Raw genomic sequence first — 27,393 nt, 5'->3', positions numbered from 1 at the left:
GGATAGTTGAGGTCATCATTGGAGTCAAAAAATCCAACAACCATTTTTTAGGTGTATTGAGGGTGGTGGTGTGGGAGGGGAGGGGTTTAAGTAAAGGTTCATGCCCCTCCAAGGGTTGTATCAGGTCAGCCACCGGTTTAGAGTGTAGCTGGGCCTTAAACCCCTCTGAACCGGTTTTAAAAAAATAAATAAATAAAACTAAAAAAAGTGTAACGACACAGGCCGACGAGGGCATATCAGCCCATGTCGATATATGAATTGGACGCAATTATTTTCAATTCAAATGATTTGTTCATATATTATACGGACTTGACGACGTGATGATATGTAAAGGCCAAAAACCATGTTGGTCCCAGTTATCTATGGTCTTGGGAGGGTAAACAACACCTAATTAAGATGTGAATCTGACAATTATTTTCAATTTGGATGATTTGTTTATATATTACAATGGGCCGAAATGTGGATTTGACCCTATCTCATATGCTCCATATCTACATTCATAGATAATATGTAAAGGTCAATAACCAAAATGTGGGGTCTTGGGAGGGGTGGAATATATATGACCTTAACCTTTGGCCTTTCTTTGCACAAGTGGTTTCTCTCTAGGGGTGGTCATGAGTCAAGTTTTTCATAAGTTATTTGAGTTCAATTTGCGAAAAACTAGATTCAGCTTGATCTAAACCAATCTTCAAGTTCAATAAAGCTTGGCTTGTGAGGCTTGCGAGCCAAATCAACCCTTTACATATATATATATATTTATATATATATATATAATATTTTTGTTTTATATATATAATAATAATAACTAGTTTTTGTAATTCTTATTTTTTATATGTATAATTTTTATTTTTATAAAACATTGTCTCATAGTCAAGCTCGAGCCTCATATTTTATTGGCGAGCCGATCTCGCCTTGCTTGATATTCGGCTCAGCTCAAATCCACCCCTACTCTCAGACTTCATTCTCATGCTTGCTAGCCTGAGATTTTACCATTCATTATACCAAGTAATTGTTCTTATACATGCCTACATGGATAATTATGTAAAATTTATAATAATAAATGCATTTTATATTTATAAATCAGATTCTGATATGATCCAAGATCCCAAGATCTGTTCAAATGCAAATGAAATTTGGAATTAGGTTTTTACATAAAGCAAAGTCTATGATGCGCAAAAAAAAAAAAATCTAATGATAATACACCTTGTGAAAAATAAATCAATAAAAAAGTAAATAGACCATGTGACATTTAATGTAACTGGTTGAAATTTTAATTTAAAATGCAGCAAATATTCAAAATGCACCATAGTTAGATTCAATAGATAATATGATCATATTGAGATACAGATGAATCCCATCTAAATCCGACCCGATTACAGCATCTCTTATTACTTCCTATACAAATTTTATCAACTTAAAAAATAATTACAAGCATAGAGAACATGGGGAAAGATACAACCAGGGCTGTAAATCGGAGAGGGGCGTATCTGAATCTGGTCTAAAAAGAGTTGCAGGCTGATTTGTGTTGCTTCCAAGAGATGAACAAACTTGTATCAGCAGGTAAGATAAAATCTCACAGGTTCGAAGAGCTGTCTGAGATGGTGCAATCGAGCAGAGATATCCTTTTTTGCCGTGATCACATGGTCTACATAGGGTGTCAATGGAATGGTTTTGAATTGGACCCCATCCAAACTAAATCAATTTGGACGGATTGGACAGACCAACAAGACATTGAATTAGACCAGCTGGACAGTTCAACAAGACATTGAATTAGACCTGTCCAGACTTCATGATTCAAAGTATTTATTGAATTGGATTGGACCTGGTCCATCCGTAATGAATTTAAATTGGACTGGGTTGAATTGAGCCAATATCTGGTCCATGGATAGAAGATAGGAATATAGGTGTCAATGGACCAGGTTTGGTTTAAAATTAATTTAAATTAAAACAAATTTGAATAAATCGTATGGTCCAGACATTGAATTGGACTGTCCAAAATGGTTTTATATATTCATTGGATTGGATTAGACCTGGTCCATTTGTAATGGACTGGATCGGATTGGACCAAATTCAGTCCAATTGACACCATCTAAAAGAGGGCCTACATTGAGCCCCCTATCCAAGGAGAAATTAATTTCACCCCCATAAATCATCCAAATCAAAATTTCACCTAGATCATCAATACAATTAAAATACCACTTTCTCCTCTTCCAGATTCATTATCCAGATGCACTGGTGAAGGCTACACCTCATTAGATAAGACCTAAAAGTTGACCAGTATAACAAAATATAGAAAAGGATTTACATGATACCAGAAAATGTTATAGCCAACCAAAAGAGGTGACCTCAGGTGGTGTTCATCAAAATTCACGGGGTGATTTGATTGGTCAAAGCTCTGCCAGTATCATAGATTTTTCCTATAGAAAATAAGATCTACCTTATCTGGAAGTATTTTAATTTGTTCTTTCTATCATTTAGAGTTTCTCCATCTTCTCACCAAAGAGAGTTGTATATGGACCATTTCTGGGAGACAGAACTACCATATTTTCAATAAAGCATGGTTTTCAAAACCGGACTGGACCGGATGGTCAGACCGGAAAAACCGGGAACCAGTCACCTGACCGGTTCCGTTTTCCCCAAAAACCAGATTTCCCCCAAAACCATTGATTTTGGTCAGTGAACCGCTGAACCAGGCGGTTAACCATTTAAACCGTTCAAAGGATTTTGACCATTTTTTATTTTTCTGTCAAAACGGGCTGAGCGTTTGGTTCAGATGGTCAGACCGTTCGACCCGGTAACCAGACCCCTGACCGGTTCGGTCACTGAATCGGTTTTAAAAACCTTGCAATAAAGTACATTTTTAGGTTTTCTTTCCCCTTTTTCATATAGCTTACTTTCAAGCAAAGCCAGATGTGCTGCATCAAAATGGAACAAAAGAATATACCAAGAAAGCTAGATAAAAATAAAATGCCCGACTTTAACATAAGCATTAGTGACACGAATTACATGAGGTAACAGTGGCAGGCAATGCTTTATGTGATAACTGTAGGCTTCTCCCTTCCAGTGAACTCCTTCAGCTTCGAAATCGACAATGCCAGATCTGGATAATCACCAAACAATTAATGGAAAATCACACATAAGATCATAGAAATGACAAGTAACCAACCTATCAGTGGTTTCAGTGCTGTTTGAGCATCCATGTTGTGCTTTGATACATCTGGCTCAAACTGTTCAACATAAATTCGAACAGTTGCACCTGCAGAACCAGTTCCCTGCACAGAGAAAACATATTACCATTTCTGCCCTTTCAAGTACTCTGGCAGAACAATCAAATTACATAATCAAAGACAAAACTGGCACGTACCGATAAACGAAATATGATCCTTGATCCATCTGTAAAAACAAACCGAATGCCTTGCTTGGTTACTATACTTCCATCCACCTGAAAAGAAAAATGCAAATGTTATATAATTAACCTGTCCACGGCATGGGTACATACAAGATTCAACAATTCCTCTCCTTGCATATAATAAAATATGAGTGAAAGTGACGACTGTTGCCTAGTTGTTGAACTTACAGGATCTGTATACTCAAAGTCATCCGCAAATTGAAGGATGTAGCTTCCTATCACAAAGGAAAATGACTAAATTCATTTAATATCTTAAAGATGACAAGGTCCAAAGGATCTTTGTATGGATTTGGACTTACCATACTTTTCACCTGCCTTACTCCTAGATACCAAATCTCTAAGATACTCTATCATCTTATTGGCCCCTTCAGATTCACATTCCTGAATAGTAAGTTAGGACCAGATACAAAAATTTATTAGAATCTTACTTTTCTTCCCAATAATAAGGTAGGAAGACGACAGTCAATTTATTCAGGTACAAGTTTCTGCAAACCACTAACACAAACTGGTGCAGCATATGGCAAGAGTTCTACAACTATATATATGTCAGAATATGTTGGTAGTAATCTTCACCTCATAGTCATATCTAGAAAAGAAGTTCCTTCCATAAGTTGCCCAATGCTCCTTAACAATATCAGAAACAGAAACCAGTTTCTCTCCAACTTTCTTGTCCTTATTACGGTATGCAAGGATTGAAAGCCAAGCTAATATAGCCCTGCAAATTGGAAAAAGGGAAGAAAAATCCATGCATACAAAATCAGCCTAATGTTAACTTTGAATCTTCTCAGTTGTATATGTACAGAGCATGCACACAAGCATACATAAATACATACATCTATATACACATGCATACATAAATACATGCATGTGTGTGTGTGTGTGAATAGTTCTATCAGTTCTGGAAATAACATTTCCTTAATATTTGTGTAAAATTGTAATGGGTGAAAAACACCTTCTTCAAAAAGTCTATGTCAATCTCAGCATGTTTTGGTGGCTCAATGGTAAGATAAAGATGGGGTAGATGGATTGGAGGCGTTCAAGTTTATGGGAAATCTAAAACATGTAAAGTCCACCTAGAAATTTTAGAACAAGACCACCTTTGGGATCATTGGGTAAATGAAACTTCAAATGCTTGAACAAATCAAAGAGATAGATGGAATTGAGGATAACAGAAATTTGGTTCAAGAGGAAATGGTTAGAATGAAAAGGTTGAAGGGGGGAGCTTGAGGAGCCATCTAGAAAGGAAGAAATTTCTTCGGGGGCAGAAATTAAGGTACAAATAGATTAAAGAAAGGGATGGAAAATTGCAATTCTAAGTACTTTCACTCATTGGACAATGGGAGGAAGGAAAATGAAATTGAGGAAGTGACTGGAGCAGGCCCAACTCGAGCCCAACCCGACCCAAACCCAGCCCAAATTTTTGCATGGGTTGGGCCTGGCCCAGAAAACTTGGATGGGCTTGGGCTGAGACTTTGGGTAGCACAAGCCCAACCTGAGCCTGACCCAACCCATACCCAGGTTCAACTCAACCCAAGCCTACCCAAATACATGCATACGTGCATTTTACTTATATAAAAATATTTATTTTCTTTTTTTATGCTAAAGTATTTTCTAATTATATATATACACACACACACACATGTATAAAATATGCATATGTACATTTGTAAATGAATTATGTACATATTTTAAACCATTTCTACTCCTAAATTGGGCATAAAGCCCAATAAAAGATGGCTATATAAAATGTATTCATAAATTCTTTCAAACTCGACCAACCCTGACCAAGCGCCCAAGTTGTATTGGGTTATGCTTGGGTAGGGAACTATGGACCACAGGGTGGAACCTGTAGTTCTCACTGAACTACATGGCTAAGATACCCACATGGTTGAAAGGTAGGACCAGGCAATCTAAAAGAACTCCCACAGGATAGAGACCTTCCAACACTTGGTTGATATAGTGATATACTAAGGAATTGGCAGCAGCTGGCCTCTTTTACTGCTATGAGAATAGTGAAGGCACCATTGTGGTGCCCACCACAAGACAGCTGGATCAAAAAGAACTATGATGGATATAGCTTGGGAAATCCTGGTCTATCTGGAGTAGGGAGAATATTTAGAAACTCAAAGGGGAATGAACATATTGGCAATTCACAGTATACACTGGCATCGTGGGGATTGGGGACTCTACAATGGCTAAAATTTTGGCTCTGTTACAGGGACTTTGGTTGGCAAAATGAGTGAACTTTAAAAATATCCTAATAGATGGAGATTCAAAAGTGGTTACAATTGGATGAAGAATGATTTAGAGGGAGCATGGAAATAAGAAAGCTGGATGCTGAAGTGACAAGTCTATATATATGACACCCCCTTCCCTGTCAGCTGACAACATGGTTATTAGTTTTTCCAAGTTAGGGGCAGATCGAAATGAATTTGCAATTTGGAGACCACGATTAAGGACTTTGTAATTTGTCACTGTAGGAAGGCTAGCCAAGGCCTAGTTCTCTTAGTAGGTGCAATTTATGATGTATAATTGACTGATACTACCATTAATAAATGAACTTTAACAGTTACCAATCAAAAAAAAGGGAAAAAACCTATTCATAGGTTATACAGAAAGCCTATATGGCTATACATAGCACAACAATTTTGTATCTTCAATCCCTTATTTTGAAGTGGTCATTAGCGGGTGCTTTACCGAGCAAAGGCTTCCTGTTATGGGCCCGCGCGTAGGATCTCGTCACGGGGCGGTCCACGGGGAAAACTCCTAGCCTTCCCTTGCCCTTCCCTTTGCGTGCTGACCCTATTGTGGCGAACTAGGGGGTGATTTGTCCAAGAGATCACCCTAACTCTCCTAAGCTCTTCTCTTGATCGAAAATTCAATACCTTTTCATTAATTCGTGGCTCCTTAAATAGAAGATTACAGAAGGAAATTCCTAATTAAACTCAAACTCCAACTTGAAATCAAACTCCTAATTACCTACTCCTAATGGTAACACAACTCCTATTTAAGATAAGATAAGATAAGACAAGATAAGATAAGATGGAGTAGCTGGTGGCGAGTTGGCGAGAAGAGATAAGTGTGGACCCACCTTGATGAGCTGTCGTGTGGGTCCCACTCTACTGCTGCTGCCGGGTGGCGTGCGCGCCTCGCAGTGCTGCTGCCGTGTGGCGCGTGCCGCTGTCGTGCAGTGCGTGCTATGCGCTGTCGGGCGGTGCGTTCTGCGTGCTGCCAGGCGATACGTGCTGTTGTGCGGCGCTACCGAACGGTGCGTGCTGCTGCGCGGCCTGCTGTGCGTTCCGCTGCCTGTGACTGCGCCGCAATGTGCCGTCAGGCAGTGTGTCCATAACATCACACCCCTCCTAGATAACGAGCTTGTCCTCAAGCTCGAGAGCTGGGTAGGCACTGTGAAGGTCGGTCCAGGGAATCTAGGTGGCCTCCGCTAAGGGTAGTCCTTCCCATTCTACGAGAACCTCGAAGGTACTCTGATTGATGTGTGACCGGACAAGAGCTCAAGGGTGGAGGATGGGTCTGCCATCCTTTAGAGGGGGTAGAGAAGGCACGTGCTCAAGGGGAGTCCCTGTAAAAGGCTTCAGTAGGGACACATGGAAGACGTCATGGATTCTGCTATGCTCTAGTAGCTCGAGTTGGTAGGCAACCTTCCCGACCTGCCGGAGAACCTTGAAGGGCCCGTAAAATCTGGGGGCCAGCTTGGGGGGGCCTCACCGCTTGAGGGAGAGCTGGCGGTACGGTTGGAGCTTCAACCAAACGAACTGACCTGGCTCGAAGGTGACTTCGCGGCGGTGCTGATCGTAGGTTTGCTTCTTACGCGCCTGCACCTGCTGCAAGTGTAGGGAGACTTCGGCCAGGAGGGCGTCGCGGTCTTGGAGACTGCGATCTACTTCTTCCAACCGTGTGGAACCTGGTTCGTAAGATAAGAGACGGGGAGGGTCTCGGCCATGATGGCCACATGATCGGACAGGGGGAAGGCCCTTGGGTTCTGAGAACACGTATGGAAAATCGGACAGAAGTTTCTCCATCTCGGCATTAATGGTCGCCATGGAGAGTATGTACTTGTGGTCTTTTTGCTCTCATCTTGGTCCCTTTCCAGGTGACTTGTTTTCCATGTAGGTTAAACGTCATGGTCAAGGCACTGAAGTCCCATAGGATAGGGCCGAGGGTGATGAGCCACTTGATTCCTAATACTATATCAAACTCGTCTAGGGGCAATACAAACAGGTCAGCGAGGAATGGTTCAGAATCCACCTGTATTTGGATGTTTCGGATAGATCCTTGGGCTGGGAACTCTCTCCCCATTTGCTACGGCTACCTGAAGCCGTGGTCTGTCTTCCACCGGTAGTTTCAGTTGGAGTGCCGCTTGCTTGCTGATGAAATTATGTGTGCTCCCTGAGTCCACCAGAACCCGTACCTGTTTTCCTGCTACTTGGGCCTGCAGCTGCATGGCTTGAGAGTTTTGAATTCCGGTGATGGCGTGAAGGGAGGAGATCTTGGGTTCTAGAGTTGTCTGCTCCTCTTCTGCCTCCAATTCGTCTACCAGGAGGCAGAACAACCGCTTGCAGCGGTGGCCGGCAGAGTACAATTCGTCACAATTGAAGCATTGGCCCTTGGCTCGGCGTTCTGCCATCTCCGCTTTGGATAGGCGTCTGATGGGAGGTGCCGTCGTGCTGCTCCCTATGCTGGTTGTAGATCGGGGAGGGTTACTGGTGAAAGGCCGTGGTTCCCTGTTGGCTGCCAGGGAAGGTCCTCCTCCAGCAGGCTTCGGGTTTGTCCAAGCCGTTGCTGGGCGTCCCATGCTGGACGGCCCTCTGCTAATCTGCAGTTTGCGCTCGAAGGCGCGGGCTAAATTCATTGTTGTGACCAGGTTAGGCGGGCTCTGCATCTCTACGTCAACTCGCAGAGGTTCGGATAGGCCAGCTGTGAACATATCCACCTGCTGGTCTGGGCGTACTAAAGAGGCTCTGGCGAGAAGGGTCTGAAATTGCCGCTGATATTCTGCTACGGTCCCTGTCTGCTTGAGGTTAATGAGTTCCCCCAAGGGGTTGCTTGTTAATGGGGGTCCGAATCGAAGGAGGCAGTACGACTTGAACTGCTCCCAACTAAGACCCGGTTCTTCCTGTTCTACTCGGTAGAACCAGAGCTGCGCTTCTTCGGTGAGGTGAAATGCGGCCAGGCTGACCTTGTCCTTCTCCTCTGTGCGCTGATTACGGAAGAACTGCTCGTAGCGGTACAGCCATCCCAGTGGGTCACCGCTGCCACTGTAGGAGGGGAACTCCAGACGACTGTATTTGGGTATGACCGCTGCAGCTGGGGTGGTGTCTTGTCGTTCATCGGAGCCTTCGGCCCGTTCTGGGTGGCGGCTGTGGTTGGTGGCCACCTCTTCAGGACTCCTTTCTCTGGTGGTGAAGTATAACTCTAGTAGGCGCCGAAGTTCCCTGACATCCTCCTTGACCTCTCTTACTTCTGCGTGATTTTCCACGAGTCGGTGTTCAAGTTCGTGGACCTTGGATGATAACTGCTCCATGTCGCCCATGACGCTAGGCACTGATACCAAAATGTTATGGGCCCGCGCGTAGGATCTCGTCACGGGGTGGTCCACGGGGAAAACTCCTAGCCTTCCCTTGCCCTTCCCTTTGCGTGCTGACCCTATTGTGGCAAACTAGGCGGTGATTTGTCCAAGAGATCACCCTAACTCTCCTAAGCTCTTCTCTTGATCGAAAATTCAATGCCTTTTCATTAATTCGTGGCTCCTTAAATAGGAGATTACAGAAGGAAATTCCTAAATAAACTCAAACTCCAACTTGAAATCAAACTCCTAATTACCTACTCCTAATGGTAACACAACTCCTATTTAAGATAAGATAAGATAAGACAAGATAAGATAAGATGGAGTAGCTGGCGGCGAGTTGGCGAGAAGAGATAAGTGTGGACCCACCCTGATGAGCTGTCATGTGGGTCCCGCTCTACTGCTGCTGCTGGTCGGCGTGCGCGCCTCACAGTTCTGCTGCCGTGTGGCGCGTGCCGCTGTCGTGCGGTGTGTGCTGCGCGCTGTCGGGCAGTGCGTGCTGCGCACGGCCTGCTGTGCATGCCGCTGCCTATGACTGTGCCGCAATGTGCCGTCAGGCGGTGTGTCCATAACACTTCCACCCTGGAGGAACTCTCCTCCCATCGAAGACACCCAAGTCAGTGATTCAATAATGCTTCTAGCAAGAGCAAAAGCGTCCACCCTGGAGGAACTCTCCTCCTTCAACCAAACTCCATCTCTCAAATCATGTTAGAGAAGAAAACCTTCAAGCTTCTTGAAAATGAAAATGCAGTTATTTCTCTATTCGAGAGGGACCTGCTGAAACAAGGATTCAATGGGTGTTTCAATTTCATGTTATCCTAACTGGTTAATCAAATTTAAAAAAAATTTGTTCAGATGCCACCAATGTTATCATGAAATGAGCATTTATATCTTAGCTTTGCCATTAGTATGATCCAAGAAGCCTAAATTTGTGCACTTAAGCACTATTTGAGCAATTTATGGACAATTTATCATATTACAGGTCCATTACAGGATTCTTTGTTTAAGGGTATTTTGGTGGTTCATATTTGCTTGGTGTAATGGAAAAACCTCACGATGACAAGCATGAGAAAGTGGGTTTGAGACTTAGAAAAGCACTTCATGGGAAAAATGCCAATGGTTAGGTTGGAACCCAGTCTACCCCTTCCAAGACCCCAGATAGTTGGGACCAACATGGGTAATGGCCTTATTTATATATTTTCACTCAAGTTATTTTAGATGAATGGTTGAGATTTATTCCCTAGGTCATAAGATGTTCAGCTTTAATTTTCTCACAAATAGTTAGGAAGTATTATATACTCCAATGAAAGCTTTGCCTTCTAGCTTGGGCCCTTATGAGAACTCCTGCACTACTTGGTTTAGCATCAGAGAAGAGGTTTTCCTTTGTTTCATACCAAGACACATAGCTTTGACAGTGGTCAAAATATTCCTATTTCAAAATTCCAACTTCATGGTGAAAGGGAGATTTACCCACTGCTTCAGATTTCTACTATATTCATCAGAAAAAAAAATGTTCATATTTACCATATGCCATCCTTCTCACGGATGTGATCAGAACCTGTGCCAAAACTTTCTTCCCCACAAATAGACAATGTTCCCGCATCCATTAGATTCCCAAAAAATTTCCAACCAGTAGGTACCTGAAACCAAATAGATTCACCTAGGATGTAGTTGGTCAAAGGAATGGAAAAAGGGAAAATAATCTAATTTATTATTTTGTTTGTCAGCATGTAATGTTACCATGCAAGCCCTCATGCGATGAGCAAAACTATTCCAGAAAATAATTGAAAAGGAAATGTATACTAAATTAGGACAACATTAGCTGCACCTCAAAGAAAGGAAGATTCAACTTCTCAGAAACACGATCAAGAGCACCACTAGTTGGCATAGACCGAGCTAGACCCTAAAAGAAGCAAAGGTAGAAGTTCATAAATACTAAGGTTCATTTTGTAATGAAAAAGAAAGTGTACTTAGAAAAAAAGCACAAGGCCACCTACCTTGGGACCATTCTTAAAATAAGGGATTGCTGCCTGTGAATTGGCTGCAATAATTGCAACCGAGTCTGAGGGAGTAACAAAGAAGCTTCTTCCAAGAATCATATTTCTGTCACCATCCCCTAAACAAAAATAAGATTTACCAAGAGCAAAAGCCATATTGTTCATTGCAATTGAAACTTCAACCTTCTAATTCTACCTAGAAAATTTTGGGAAGAAGGTAAATGTGAAAAATAATGATGTTGACTACAAGAAATACAAAGATCATTGATGGGAAATACCAATAATAACCTTTACATATATAACAATTAGCTTGAAGGATCTGAAGAACAAAAATCGCATCAAATTAATGAATTAGAGTATAGATTACTTGAACTTGTACCAAGTATTTAAATAAACTGAACTTACATTAAACAGAAACTATTTCCATCAGAATCATCACTACGTAGAAAACCACATGGAAATATTGATTGTGTTACTGAAATCATGTAATTCCTATGTTGTCAATTATTGAAGCTAGGACTTTTTTCCTTAATTTACCTTTTACAGATTATCGTTGATAACTACCACAAGCCAGTTAATAATTGGTAAAGAGGTTGGCATCAATAATATAAGTTGGTAAAAATGCAATGAAGTCTATTCCACATTTACCTTTTAGCACGCAACAAGTATATCAAGAGCTAACTTCAATCAGGAAGTTTTTCCAGGTATTTACCAAAAAACGGAAGTTTTTCCAGACAACCACACTTATTTCTTCCATGCAGAGGAACCCTGTGGATGACCCAAACTGGCAGTTCGATAGGAGACCCTCCAAATTGGTGATCTGTTCACTACCCCAGTCTATATCATAGTTATACCCTTCGGTTGATCTTCCAACCTCTAGTCTAGTCTAGTGAATAACCATTGAACTCATCTCATCAGTATTCACTAGGTGGGTGTTTGGCACCATAGCGTTTCACAAGTGTTCCATTTCATGAGTTTGACACATCAGAAAAAAATGGAAGCGCTATTTAAACATGTTTAGTGAGCCATTATTTGAAAAAAAAAAACATCGCTTCAATGGTGAGATTTGTGATTTGTGAAAAGAGGCATTTCTTGAATCATCAAATTTGCACTTCTTGAATTGCCTTGGTGGTCTTGAATCGCCTTGGTGATCTTTTATCACCAAAGTGATGTGGCACGTTGAAATTTGAAAGATCGGACATCTTTTTTGAGATGTCACACAGTTGTCATTATGAATATATTAATAAGTCAAAACACTTTAAATGCCCAGTCAGCATGCATCTCCACCAAACATGATTTTTTTGTCTTTTTTCAAAAAGAAAAGGAGAAATGAAATGCTTATGAATCGGGAATGCCTGTGAAAGAAATGGCTGTGAAACACATTGGTACCAAACACCCGCTAGGCCATCCTGATGGTAACAAGATTAGTAATGATAAAATCTGATGTCTCAACACTTTAGACATCAACTAAGTGACCACCTAGGCATTCTGGAGAACTATTGCCTAGGCACGGTTAAGCAGGAAGCATAGATATAAACATCTTAGTGGGGGAAACAAGTGATTATTGCCCTTTAATATATTGATATGAGTGCATGCAACCCATCTTGGGTTGTTGTGAGTGTACTTTACAATGAACCAAGGACGTTATTCAAAAAACTTGGCATATCTTTGAAAATTAGGTGTAAGTTTCTATAGTGAGAATGGGCCGAATGGGCCTTAGTGTTCTTTATTTCTTTTAAGTAGTATTTAAAAGTAATGTTTTTTAGTTATGTGCCTTATGGGCCTTCTTTTATTTTCTTTAATTATTCCTTTAGTGCTGTCTGCCCCATTAAGGACATCCAAGTAATTGTACCCAGACTTAGAATTATTAATAAAAGTGATGAAAGGGGGCTAGAGAGAGGCTCGAATTCTTCTTTTCTCTCTTCCCTTCTTTTCTTCTTCCACAACCTATTGCTGAAACTTCTTTCTTCTTCTTTCTCTTTCTCTCTTTTCTTCTTGCATTATCTAAATTATTGTAGGTGTAATTTTCAACTTGGTATTAGAGCGGGTTCTCACTTTCAACTTTTTTCTCCTTTCTTTGCCCATACATAGTGTGTATGGAGAACTGATTGGTTGATTAATCGCTACTTATGCAGTCCAGTTAAGAAGGTTTTTGGAGAGTTTTGTGGAGGTTTTTCATCCATAGTTGAAACCTTGGGCAGGTTTTTGGAGATTTTTCCCAAAAACCCTAGATAACTGGAGAAACCTTGTTACAGGTCATAGAGACAGTTTGAACCAAGTGCCTAGGGATCAGAGGCAAGCCTTTTGATTTCAATTAGGGGCGGTCTTGGTTGGATTGAATTCTAGAACCTATGGAAGGGGCGGTTGAAGTTTCTCTCTTTCTCCACATCCCGCAAGACCCTGAGAAACCCTAATTTTGGGGGTTGAAAGGTTGTTCTTTGCTTAGAACAGTAAATCTAGCTTTGTAAAGCCCTAATTTGATTTTCGTTTGCATCTGTTTACTCAATGGAGCAAACTGGAGGAGATAGATTCCGGGTTTGGACATGGGGGGTCAGTGGAAAATCTTTTTGGGGCAATGACTACTGTAAAGCTAGATGGGACCAATTATTTAGCTTGGTCTCAATCTATTAAGATACACACGTGTAGTAGAGGAAAATGGGGTTATATTAAGATACACATGTGTAGCTTGGACTACTGTAGCAACAGTAGAAACATGGTATCAGAGCGTGACAACTTCAGTTCGTGACCTGTTTCAGTTCGTGACAACTTCAGTTCGTGCTTCAGTTCTCTCCTTTTTCTTCTCTGGGCTGTCAATGGAGAAAAGTGGTTCGTCCCAGGCCTGAAACATCACAGCTCTTCTTTTTCTGGTGCACAGAACCTCCTTTCCTAAGAAAACAACTTCAGCAGTGAATGGTTGGCTGAAGCTCTCAAACGAAGGTTGGTTATCTCTCCTCTGTGTGCTGTTGGTATTTCTGGGTTGAAAAATCTTCAAGAACTTGAGAGGACTGATCAGAACCTAGAGAACTAGGTTGGTTGTTGCCCTGGTTCTTGGAAAAATTCCAAGAACAGGCTGTGTTTACAGTGACCAAATGGTGTAAGGGCTGCTACTGTAGGTGGCTGAATGGTGCAAGGTGTAATGCAATGGTACTAGTTGAGTTTTTGTTGGTCTTGTGGTGCCCTCTTAAAAGCATTAAAGCAGGTCTGTATTGTGTGTGACAGCTATGGCTGTGTGGTGGTGCTTGTGATGCACAAACTCTGTTGAGTAGTTGTAAGAGAGTTTGCATGTGGTTAGTAAGTGCTGAATTAATGTCGGTGTAGTCTGTGTTTTTTTTTTGTGAAATCAGTAGTGGTGTGGATAAGAACAAAGGCGTGTGTATCTATCATTGTGTTTAGGGACTGCTGTAGGTTCTGGAACATCAAACTCTTGACAGCAGCACTTAGTTGGTGATTGGGAATTCAGATTAGAGGCAGCATTGAAAGAGTATCATGGCAGCAATGGGAGATGGCTGTAGTGATCAGAAACCTAGTGTGGTGGTTTCCTCTGACTATTTAGGTGTACAGATGACCTCAATTAAACTGAATGGTGAGAACTATGTTCCATGGGCCATGTCGGTGGAAGTTTTTCTCAAGGCAAAGAGAAAAGTGAAGCATGTGAAAGAAGATAAACCACCGGCTGACTCTCCAGGGTTTGATGATTGGGAACAGGAGGATGCTCAAATCATGACATGGCTATGGAACAGTATGGAACCCAAAATAAGTGCCAACTTCATGTTCTTAGATACAACTAAGGACATATGGGAACATGCCAAGAAGCTGTATTCTGGGCAAGATAATACTACAAGGGTATATCAGCTCTATCAGGAGTACTTTGGTCTGCAACAAGGAAATAAAACCCTAGAAGAATACTATGCCAGTATGAAGAACCTCAGAAATGAGCTCAATGTCTATCATCCTCTCACTCCAGATGTTAAGGTTCAGCAACAACAGAGGGAACAACTAGATGTCACAAGGTTCTTAGTGGGGTTGAAATCAGAGTATGAACCAGTTAGGGCCCAAATATTGGGGGGCTCTACCCTTCCTACACTTGAGGAAGTGTTTGCTCGGCTTCGCAGGATTTCTTTGGGACAGACAGAGAATCCCACACAGTCTAATAAATCAGCTTTTGTGACAGACAGAAGAGGTGGACGTGGTACGAAAGGGGGAGGACATGCCTCCCGAGGAGGTCGTGGTGGTTCCATATTTGGCCGTGGTGGTGGTCGTGACTCAGGGGGGGGCCGTGGCAAAGAAAAAGGCAGCTCTACAAGGAAGTGTGCCCACTGTGGCAGGGAAGGACATTTCGTAAATTTCTGTTATGATCTTCATGGTCGCCCTCCCTCTAAATGGGCCAATCATGCTGTTGCTGGTGGGGTTGATGTCAGTGATAATCAACAGGCAGACCTAACTCCTTCCACATCTACATCTGTTTCCGGAAGGGAGATGGTGAGTGTACCGCGTGATGAGTATGAGCGGTTCCTTCAGTCCATTTCATAGCACACTACTGCTACTTTTGCCCACTCAGGTATAGCTTGCCTGTCATCTAAAACCTCTCCTTGGATTATTGACTCTAGAGCCTCTGATCACATGACCGGGACTCCAGGTGTGTTCTCTTCTCTCTCTGAAACTTCCACATCTCAAACTGTTACCCTTGCCAATGGTTCCTCCTCTCTCATCTGTGGTGTTGGCAATGTTGACATGGCTTGTCTTTCTTTATCATCTGTTCTATATGTCCCTAAGTTTCCATTCAATCTTATGTCTGTTAGTAAATTAACCAAGACTCTTAACTGTTCTGTTACTTTTTTCCCTTCCTCTTGTGTTTTTCAGGATCTTAGGACGGGGAAGAAGATTGGTGGGGGGCATGAAGCTGGTGGATTGTATTATCTTGACGGTGGTGGATCGTCAGTTGCACTTCAGACTTCACTCACTCCTCTACAGTGGCATTGTTGACTGGGACATCCTTCTCTCAAGGCACTCAAGATACTAGTTCCGTCTTTGAGTCATTTGTCAGTGTTACAGTGTGAGTGGTGTCAGTTTGGGAAACATCATCGTGTTTCCTTCAGTCCTAGAGTTGAAAGTCGTATGTTGAGTACTTTTGCTTTGGTTCATTGAGATGTTTGGGACCCAATCAAAATAGAGTCTTATAATGGTTACAAGTATTTTGTCACTTTTATTGATGATTGTTCAAGAATGACATCGATTTATTTAATGAAAGAAAGGAGTGAATTATTTTCCATTTTTCAAAAATTCCATGCTGAAATACGTACACAATTTGGTGTTCCAATCAAAGTTCTTCGTTTAGATAATGGTCGTGAATATTTTCTAACTTCCTTTCAACAGTATTTAGAACAGCATGGCATCATTCATCAAACTTCTTGTGCATCCACTCCTCAACAAAATGGGGTGGCTGAACGGAAGAACCGTCATCTCCTTGAAACAGCTCGATCTATTTTTCATCATATGAGTGTTCCTAAACGGTTTTGGAGTGATGCTGTACTTACTGCGTGTTTCCTCATTAATCGGATGCCCTCCTTTATTCTTCATGGTCGGTCTCCCTTCTCTATCTTGTTCCCCACCTTGTCTCCCTTTCCATTAACACCTCGTATCTTTGGCTGTGTGTGCTTTGTTCACAATCTGAGTCCTGGAATAGACAAGTTGGATGCACGCTCCATTAAGTGTGTCTTTCTTGGCTACTCTCGGACTCAAAAAGGGTACAAGTGTTACAATCCCATTACTCGGAAGTGCTATGTCTGTCCTGATGTCACCTTTTTTGAGTCTATTCCCTTCTTCTCAGGAACTGAAGCATCTTCGTCTCCACCTTTACTTCCTCTTCCTCTTCCGGTCAGTGATCCCGTTCCAGGTGTTCCTGTTGGAGTTGACTCGACACCTCATCCAGTGCAGATCCCTACTGAACGACCACCAATTCGGCAAGTGTATACACGTCGAACGACACCGGCCCCTCCTCCAGCTTCTACCTTGTTCGCGGATCCTGTCGTTGCTCCTGTTACTGAACCCTCAGGACTTGACCTACCCATTGCCTTATGGAAAGGTAAACGTAGTTCTACTCTCCATCCCATTTCCAATTTTGTTTCAATATCTAGCCTTTCCACCTCTCATCGCCAGTTTGTTTCACTATTGTCATCTATTTCCATACCTAACAATGTCCAAGAGGCTCTTAGTTCACCTGGGTGGAGGCAGGCAATGGAGGAGGAACTCTCTGCTCTTCAGCATATTCACACGTGGGAGCTCACTACTCTTCCTCTTGGTAAGCATGTTGTGGGTTGTAAATGGGTGTATACTGTTAAATACTTGCCAGATGGTAGTGTGGAGCGTCTGAAAGCCAGACTTGTTGCTAAAGGGTATTCACAGTTGTATGGAGTGGACTATATGGAGACCTTCTCTCCAGTGGCTAAGATTAGCTCTGTCCGTGTGTTAATTTCCCTGGCAGTTATGTATGATTGGCCCTTATTTCAACTTGACATAAAAAATGCCTTCCTTCATGGTGACCTTATAGAGGAGGTATATATGGAGCAACCACCTGGGTTTGTTGCTCAGGGGGAGGCTGGTAAGGTGTGCAGACTGAAAAAGGCAATTTATGGGTTGAAACAATTGCCTCGTGCTTGGTTCGGGAAGTTTAGTGAAGTGGTGAAGAATTTTGGAATGAAACAATGCCAGGTTGATCACTTAGTGTTTAGCTATGACTCAAAAGCAGGAAAGATTGTATTAGTGGTCTATGTGGATGATATTGTCATAACTGGCAGTGACAAATTGGGGATCGACAAACTCAAGGTCTTTCTGCAAAATCATTTTCAAAAAAAAGACCTTGGGACATTGAAGTATTTCTTGGGTATAGAAGTTGCTAGATCAAGACAAGGTGTAAACCTGTGCCAAAGAAAATATGTTCTCGATCTATTGGACGAAATAGGACTGTTAGGTGCAAAACCGGCTGAGACTCCTATGGAACCAAATGTTAAGTTGAGCAGTGATACAGGGGAAATATTTGATGATCCTGGAAGGTATAGACGACTAGTGGGGAAGCTGAACTATTTGACTATCACGAGACCAGACATCTCCTTTGCAGTCAATGTGGTGAGCCAATTTATGTAGAACCCTCGTATATCTCACTGGGATGCAGTTCTTAGAATTGTAAGATATTTGAAGGGAGCTCCGGGCCGTGGGCTATTGTATAAACCAGGAGGAAAACTTGAAGTAGTTGGGTACACGGATGCAGATTGGGCGGGCTCTGTGTCTGATAGAAGATCTACTACAGGTTACTGCACATTTCTTGGAGGAAATCTTGTGACGTGGAAGAGTAAAAAGCAGACGGTTGTGGCTAGAAGCAGTGCTGAAGCCGAGTATAGAGCCATGGCACACACTACATGTAAATTAGTGTGGTTGAGGAATCTCCTACAAGAAATCGGGTTCCACATGGATAAACCTATGAAGTTGTACTGTGACAATCAAGCTGCGCTCCATATCTCATCCAACCTTTTTTTTCATGAGAGAACAAAGCACATAGAGATTGATTGCCACTTTGTGAGGGAGAAGGTTCTTACTGGAGAGATAAGCACAGAACATGTAAGCTCAGGTGATCAGTGGGCAAATTTGTTTACAAAAGCCTTAAGCTCAGGGAGAGTGAACTATATATGTAACAAGTTGGGATTATATGACATATATTCTCCAGCTTGAGGGGGAGTGTTAGAGTTAGCCGAATAAGGGTAGATTAGTCAACTCACCTTGGTTAAGTTATGAGCTTATGTGGCAGTCTTATTAGAGGTTCTCTGTCCCATACTTAAGTAGGGGTAGTCTTTGTACATTTAATTAGAAGCCTAATCACTATTAAGAAGTCAACTGATAGGGTTTAGCTATCAGGTTCGACAGTTCTTTCATCTTCTTCTCTTCTTCTTCTTCTTCTCCTTCTCTTTCTTCTTCTCCTTACTGGTTCGGACTACTGTAGCAACAGTAGAAACAGTCCACTATTTGGCTATAGATACAACCATCAAAAGTCGTACAATGGTCATTTTAGCTATAGGAGCAAAGGTCTCCTCATAGTCTATCCCATATTCCTGTTTATAGCCTTGTGCAACCAACCTAGCCTTGTATCTATCTAGGCTTCCATTAGATTTCAGTTTCATAGAGTAGACCCATCGACTTCCTATGAGAGATGTCTCAGGTGGAGCTTTGACCATGTCCCAGGTGTCATTCTCAAGAAGGGCTCGAATTTCAGAATCCATGGCATCTTTCTAGTGTGGTTCTGCTATAGCCTGCTGGTAAGATCTAGGAATGTTTATGGTAGATAAAACAACAAAAAAGGAGCTATGGTCTAGTGAAAAACCATAACGGTCAGGTGGGCGAGAAATTCTAGAGGAACGACGTAAAGTGGGTGTAGTGGGTTCAAGGGGAAGATTAGGTCCACTTACTAAGGCAGATGGAGTGACTGGATCAGCAACTAGTGGTGGAGTAGAGGGGGGCATTGAGATTGAAGAAGGCCATTGCTTCCTGAAGTAGGTCTGAAGTTGTTGTGGTGGTAGCAATGGTATATCTGAGGTACCTGTAGAGTCAAAACTGTGAAACAAGGAAATGAAAGGAGCTAGGAATTTTACAATATGTTCAGAAAAGGACACACTCTCAAGAAAAACTACATTATGAGAGATTCTAATACGACAGACCGAAGGATCATAGCAAAGGAACCCTTTATGTTCAGAATTGTACCCCATAAAGGCACACAAAGCAGCTTGTGTAGTTAACTTTGTGCGTTCATGAGGTGGAAGGACAAAACAAGCATAACCAAAAACCTTGAGCATAGATAGGTCTAGGGGTTTGTGAAAGAAAGATTGAAAAGGAGAAGAATTATTCAAAACAGATGATGGAAGACGATTTATGAGATACACAACAATGCTGGCCGCCTCTACCCAAAACCAAGAGGGTACATGGGAATCTTGTAGAAGTGTTATAACTACACTCAAGATATGCCCATTCTTCCTTTCTGCTACCCTGTTTTGTTGTGGGGTGATTGGACAAGATTTTTGGGTTTGAATTCCATGTTGTTTTAAATAAATTTGGAAATCCCCATCAACATACTCTCCCCTGAATCCGATTGTAGAACACATATCTGGGCATCAAATTGGGTAGTAACATAGGTAAGAAAGTGTTTAAATACAGTGTACACTTCAGATTTCTTTCGAAGAAAATAAACCCAAGTGAAACGGGTGCAATCATCAATAAAGATTACAAAGTACTTACATAAAGAGGAACAATAGCATGCTCAGAGTGAGAAGGAAAAGGTAAAATATGACTCTTACATAAACCACAAGTAATGCAATCTTTATTCACATTCTTAAAGGAAACAGTAGAAACAGGTAAACTACCATAAGCACATAACTTGTCAAGTTTCTTAGAAAACGAATGGCCAAGGTGTTTATGCCATAAATGCCAATCATTATTACAATTAAAAGATTCAAAGCCAGAAGTAGTAGAAAGAAAACATGAACTAGAAACAGGTCCCGTCTTATTCTTCTCAAACTCCAAAGCAAATAGTCTTCCCAGTCTACGCCCCTTCCCCTTCACCTCTCTAGTTTGTCGGTCCTGTATCAAACAACCATCAGAAATGAAAGAGGCAGTGCTACCTTCCTCTACAAAAGTTGACCAACAAAAGTCAAATTGGTGGTGAGCTTAGGTACAAATAGAGTTTTGGATAAATGAAACGGAGATGACTTAGAAGTGATAAATACAAATCATCACAGCCAAGTATATCCAATTTTTCACCATTTGCACTGATAATATGTTTATTGGGAGGATGGGTTTGGGATACTGACCGAGTGTGGCCCCTCTCATATGGTTAGAGGCTCCCAAGTCAATATACCAGAGGTGGTTTGGTGAAGGAAAATAGGTCGGTGACTTACCAGATAGACTAATAGCAAAGAAGGTTGAGGAGATGACCAGGACATGAGCTGTCGAATCCGTTTTTCAAACATGCCAATGGAGGTGTCGTTTTGGCTAGTTATAGAAGTAATAAAGGAGGCATCTGAACCATCTACAACAGTTTGATAGGCCTTGTAGCTTCCTTTCTTCTGATTTGATCCACTACCTTTCTGAGGCTGGATAGGACATTCAGTAATAATATGGCTGACCTACTTGCAATATGTGCATGTATTCTTTTTCTTACAATGGGAGACAACGTGCCCAAACTCCTTACATTCATAACACTGTACCTTAGAGAAGTCCTTCCCTTTTGGTTTAGCTGCCGAGAAGACATCATCAATGTTGGAATCTTTTCTCTTATCCAGTGTAGTCTGTTTAGCAAATCTGGTTTCCGCTCTCACAATTTCCCCAAGGATAGTATCTAAGTTAGGAAGTGTTCCTTGATTCAGGATATTAGATCTGACAAATTCAAACTCAGGCCTTAGAGGCATTAGGAAATGCATAATCTTCCTCTTGTCAAAGTGTCCCTTCATGTACTTCACACAACAGTCTGACGGGTCCTTTCCCATGTGAACTAACTCATATTCTGTCCAAAGGTTGATGAACCCTGCATAATATTCCTAGACCTTTCTGTCCCCTTGATAGTACGAGAAGATGTCAACCTCTATCTGATACTGTTTAGAGGTGTTTGATTGCTGATAAACCTTCTCGAGATACTGGTATATCTCATAGGCTGTCCTATACCCTCTCATAGGGATAGCAATATCAGTTTCGATTGAACCTAAGATCCATGATGCAATTTTTGCATTGTTGATCTTCCACTGATTAAGGCCCTTAATATCAAAATCATCAGGTTTAGATACAAAGCCATCCAGATATCCCCAAAGACCCTTAGCTTCGACATGGAATTGAAAGTTAAACTTTCATAATGCGTAGTTTGTGCCATTGAATTTAATAGGAAGAACTTCCATTCTTTCTGATGCCATTGGGAGACAAAAGGCAACAACACACACTTCCAGAAAACCAATAAAATTTGAATCAGAGGATGAAGAAGAAAGTACCTTTCAGCTGATGTCCAAAAAAGGTAACTGCAATGTTCTAGCGAATTGAAGTGTGGATCGAAACCCATCAAAATCAAAACTGATCCAAATCAAACCAAAGGGATTCGGTAGATCTGCTCTGAGCGACACCAGATCTAAGATTTCAAGCTGATTTGATGCCTCTACAAGAAGATCTAAGAAGAAAGATGAATTTGATGGCACAACAGTCCAGGAAGATGATCTGTAAAGTTCAGATCTCGCCGATTTAGGAAGAGGATTAAAAGACACTCAAGAACCTCCCAAATACTGTTAGAGAGTTCTTAAACCAGTAGTAACAGAGATGATCACAAAGATACTGTGTGTAGATCAGGTCGTGACTTGCTCTGATACCATGTCATAGTCAAGTCGAAAGTTCAGAAAGAAAGAGAGAGAAACAAGAAATTGGTGGGTGTGACACACAGTGTTAGTTGATACCCTAAAAGTGTTAGACAGTTTTGTATGCCTTTAGCTTCAATCAAAATGATGTACTTTATGAGTTTATTGTAAATGAATAAAAGTGCATATTTGATTCATGTTCCCTTGGTATGTTTCTGTGTAATACCCTTAAACTGGACACTTAATGAGACTCGTGTTAGTTTAGAATGTTCACAGCCAGTGGGTCGGTCTGGGGAGATCTATCCTGATAAGGCTGACACTGTGGTGCCACCAAGTCGGTTGGGGTGGCCTGTCTCAACTGCCAGGGTGAGACCCTAGGCACATACAGTGTAGGATTAATTGAATCTTTGAACTGGACCAGATTTCCAGTATTGCCCTGGACCTTGGAGATTGATGGGCAAAACTAAAAAGTTACACCCGACCCCTAGACTCGATTATGACACTGCACTAGGTGTCGGATCGGGCTGTCTTTGATGTACCAATCAGTGAGATCCTTAGCGGGGGTCAAAACCTGGGTATGTTGGGACAGTCTGAGTGGGTGATCATAGTGACAGGATCAGCCCCTTTGTCGGACAAAGGTAATGATCGGGGATGCACTCTCACTGATGGAAACCAAGACTGCCGGTAGCCGATTTCAATCGTTGAGGTTTGTTTTGCAAAGTATATTTTATATGAGATATAAAAGTATATATATTATGGTTTCCAAAATGTTTGCAAGAAGGTTTTAATTCCCGGGATCCATAGAAGTAGAGAGTGCAGCACTGTTCCTTGCAGCCGAGGGAGAGGTCCTCTCTTGTCGTGCAGTGTATGATCATTATGGGCTGAGAGGTTAAGTGTAAGACCATTGAGGGTAATACCTGATGGGCTAATCTTGCATCTGCCCACAGTCCCTGGGTGTTACAAGGTGGCTTGGCCCAGGGACCACTTAGGGTAAGTGTTGGGCCCATAGAGCCCATTTGATGGGTTTTAGGGGGTGCACTGTCCATAACAGTGTATTCGGCCAGGCCTTGTAACAAAGGCTGGGCCGAACCCATGTGACTGATGTGTAGATCAATGCTTGGGTCCCACGCCATACAAGGAAGCCCAACTGGGCAGCAGTTAGGAAGGTTAACTGAGCACATAAGCTTAATGGGCCTAAAGCCCATTTCGAACTGGGCTATTTAATTAGTTAATTATGGGGCGAATTCTGAGATGGATTAGCAGATAGGATAGGGTCTTGACCCTATCCACTCAGAGAGTCCAGATCTGAATGTGATTCAGATCTAGAAACCTCCTAATGAGATTAGGAGAAAGCTAATCTAATCTGCAGATAAGATAAGGGTTTATCCTTATCACCTAAAGAGAGGGCTGATCCAAATATGATTTGGATAAGCAGCTCCTAATTGGATTAGGAGCTGATCCTTTGGGTTTACAAAAGAAGGAAGGGGCAGCAGCCTTTAGAAGAATGAGATATTCACATCCTCTTTAGTGCTGAAAAACACAGAAGAAAGAATTAAGCAACCCTGCAGAATTCTTTCTTGCCGCCTCTTTGTTCTTGCCGCCCTGTTTGCTAGTTAGATCTCCAGTTGTGGGAGAAGTCAAGATTCGATCTTGACATCAATTCTTTGAGAAAGAATTGATAGGAAGCTGTGCTCACGTGCCATCCTACTGTTTCTTGTGAAGGACAGAGTTCTTAGAGAAGAACACTGCTGATTCTGCTCCATCCTACACTACGCCATCTTCAGTGGGAGTAGTCTTTGGATCCTTCCTTGGGCGTGAACACCTTCATTGGGAGATATTATTTCTCCGTATCAAGTATAATCCTCTCCTACACCTTTTGGTTCAGATTTGGTTCAGTTTATGGTTCAAGATTGATTATTGAAAATATGATTTTCTAAATAGGGAATGCGATTCCCAGTTGAAGGGAGAGAAATTTTTGAAACTCGCCCCCTTATTCCGCAAGATTTGGGCGTCCATACGATGGATCTCTCATCCCTTCAGTGGTATCAAAAACCAGGTTCAAATCTTGAACCAATTTGTTTCAGATCTGAACTTGCGCAAATGGGCAGAAGGCGTTCTACCCGATTTGCGCAGATATGGGTTTTGGGAAATTTGTTCCCAAAATTAATGGGCGAATAATCTGAAATTAATTTTATATAAATCTGATTATTATTTAGAACTGTTCTTTATGATTTTCTTGATTTATGGGCTGTTCGTACAAGAGGAGATCGGAATCTTGATTTGCGCAGGGAACCTGCGATTTTGCAGATTTTGGATTGATTTATTACATTTGGTCTGTAAAATAATTTTTTTTTTTTTATTTTTAGACTGAATGTATAGGTATTCGGTCTGATGTAACTATTAATAGAAATTAGGATTTCTATTTATTTTATTTTTGGATCGAAGATGGCGGCGCAGAAAAGGAGATTTCACAGAGAAAGATATTTCGCAGATGGGAGAATTACAATTTGCGATTTGCAGTTTATGAAACTGCAAACTGTGATCTAACCTCTGTTTTGCAGGATGGATTGTGCGAACAGCCCTGTTTGACTGATTCTTGATTTTTCTTTTATCAGTATTTAATTTCAGATTATTTTCTTGAATTAAAGATTTAATTGAAGATCAAACCCTAGACCCATTCGAACAAAGATTGGTTCAAATTGTTTGGACCGAATCTAGGGTTTAATCAAGGCTGAAAGTCAGCCCTAGTTTTCCCACTAATGGGCCTGAGGATTGATGTTTAATTAAATGGTTAATTCGGCCCAACCTATAAAGGCCCAGTTTTAATTAGTTAAAACTGCTAAAAGCCCACTTAACTCTTAAAGCTATATGGGTCGAACCAATCAACCCTAATTCGGCCCATATACCTAGATAATATTAATGATTAATATTATGGATTCAAAATGGGCTTCAAATGGGCTTTACAGATGATTAATTGATTGGATCAATTTATCCCTGCATGTGATGTATGGATGTGTGATGTGCTACGTACATGGGCCATAAGTGCTTGGCCCATGCTCAATCGACAGTGGCTCTTGCGCACACCATGGCTGAATGCACATCATTGCCATGGTGTCCCTTTTGGTCATTGGATGACCTCCCTCAGTGGTGGGCCCCACACCTCATCAAGAGGTTACGTGCGGAACCCTAGCCGATTTAGGCCCACCGAAATCTGGGTTTATGAAAGTCAGTGGGAGCCACGTTGGTTTGACCTAGATCAAACTAGGGCGTAATTAACTGTTCCCTCCAGCTAATATGAGTGCATGTGATGGGGAGATTCATATGATGAACTCTCTAAAGGCCTTCCATTATTAGCATGAGGATGGGTCCTTCAGTAATGAGGAAACACACCAGAAAATGGGCTATCCATTTACTGTTGGGCTTGTCTGAGTGTTTCATAAGATGATAGGGGCGTCATAGACCGCTGTGGGAGGGGCTTCACCAGAAAATGGGAACTCTCTCACGGTACCTTGGCGTTCACGAATATGATGGGTGAGCACTCACTGGTCAGAAAGGTTTACCTGAAAACGACTCTAAACCTTGTCTAACAGAGGCCAAAGGGAAAACTCATGATGAGTGGATATGATCCTTCACAGAAAGGTGGTGGGGTTATGCAGCTGAAACAGTTGGCTCCATGCACCCTATGTGATTTACCACATTTCCAGAGACAACCTGTAGTCTCCGTCACTGAGAAAGGAGGGAAATCTCAGAGATGAATAAATGGAAATAGAACGTAGATTAAAATCCATATCTATGAAATGAACATGAATCAAATATGGTTGTGGACTGATGTTTGCTCTTTTATCAGAAAATGGCAAACGGACAATTTGCAAAATTACTTGATGACAACAAGTTAAAGGGCCCAAACTATGCCGACTGGTACAGGAACCTTATGCTGGTCCTAACTTCTGAAAAGTTAGATAAAGTGGCAAAGAATCCTGCCCCGGAGCGTTTGGGTGATAGGGCTTCTAAGGCCCGAAGGAGAGACTATCACGATTGGGAGGAGAAAAACTCCCTTGCCCGGTGTTACATCATTGCCTCCTTGGACAACCCAATACAGAGGCAGTTTGATCAGATCGAACTTGCCAAGGACATATTGGACAGTCTCAGACGATGTATGAAGAGCAGAATCGTTCTACTCGACAAAAGGTCTTGAAACAGTTCATGACCGCACAAATGTCCAAGGGCCAACAAGTTCACGACCATTTTCTTCGGATGATGAGATATATCAACGAACTGGAGGCTCTTGGATCTAGGTTGGACCTTGCGACCCAGATAGATGCTATCCTTAATTCTTTGCCTCCTTCCTTTAATCCGTTCATCATGAACTATAACATGAACAAGCTGAATGTCAGCTTGCAAGAGCTCAGCAATATGTTGCAAAGAGCTGAAGAACTGATTAAAAAGGATGAGCCTGTGGCTATGCTTGTTGAAGCTAGCAAGACAGGCAAGAGAAAGAGGAAGGCAAAGAAGCCTCAGAAGAAAGCCACTAAGGGCAAGAAGCAGAAGAAAGATAAAGCATCAGATGCCTATCACTTCTGCAAGAAGACCGGCCACTGGAAAAGGAACTATCCTGCCTACCTGGAATCCAAGAAAGGTAATTTCGAAACTTGTGTTATAGAAACCAATTTATTGGTAGCTTCTGCGTCCTAGTGTATTGACTCCGGGGCTTCAACTCATGCGTGTAACTCACTACAGGGGTTCAAGGTAAGTAGAAGGCTGAGTGAAGAAGAAGTCACACTCTACTTGGGGACTACTGCAACTGTTGCAGCGGCGGCCATAGGAACCGTGGAGTTACTTTTTAGAGAAGGAACAATTGTACTGAAAGATTGTCTTTATGTACAAAAATTAAGGAGAAATTTGATTTCTGTCTCAAAACTGTGTGCAGATGGTTATTCTGTCTTCTTTAGTAATACAATTACTATTAAAAGAAATAACAGATTCATCGCATACGGGGAACTGGAGAACGGTCTCTATGTTCTACAGCCTTCTCTA

General features: G+C 41.8%; 1 protein-coding gene across 1 annotated transcript in view; it reads right to left on the bottom strand.

Annotated features, from left to right (window-relative positions):
• Window positions 1-2,857: 2,857 nt before the first annotated feature.
• The window catches only part of LOC104596231 (phosphoglucomutase, chloroplastic-like), an 80,110-nt gene continuing 55,574 nt past the window's right edge, over window positions 2,858-27,393 (bottom strand). Inside the window, exons 14-22 of the mRNA XM_010257305.3 lie at window positions 10,991-11,109; window positions 10,822-10,896; window positions 10,518-10,633; window positions 3,983-4,124; window positions 3,709-3,790; window positions 3,578-3,624; window positions 3,365-3,442; window positions 3,167-3,272; window positions 2,858-3,100 (exon numbers count right to left, since the gene is read on the bottom strand). Coding sequence (XP_010255607.1) covers window positions 3,033-3,100; window positions 3,167-3,272; window positions 3,365-3,442; window positions 3,578-3,624; window positions 3,709-3,790; window positions 3,983-4,124; window positions 10,518-10,633; window positions 10,822-10,896; window positions 10,991-11,109 — 833 coding nt within the window. The 3' untranslated portion in view covers window positions 2,858-3,032. The remainder of the gene's footprint in view (window positions 3,101-3,166; window positions 3,273-3,364; window positions 3,443-3,577; window positions 3,625-3,708; window positions 3,791-3,982; window positions 4,125-10,517; window positions 10,634-10,821; window positions 10,897-10,990; window positions 11,110-27,393) is intronic.

The sequence above is a fragment of the Nelumbo nucifera genome, chromosome 1, assembly GCF_055504915.1.
Source record: "Nelumbo nucifera cultivar China Antique chromosome 1, China Antique-T2T, whole genome shotgun sequence".
NCBI lineage: Eukaryota > Viridiplantae > Streptophyta > Magnoliopsida > Proteales > Nelumbonaceae > Nelumbo > Nelumbo nucifera.
Note: the sequence above shows the minus strand (reverse complement) of the source record. Positions and strands in the feature narration are given on the sequence as shown.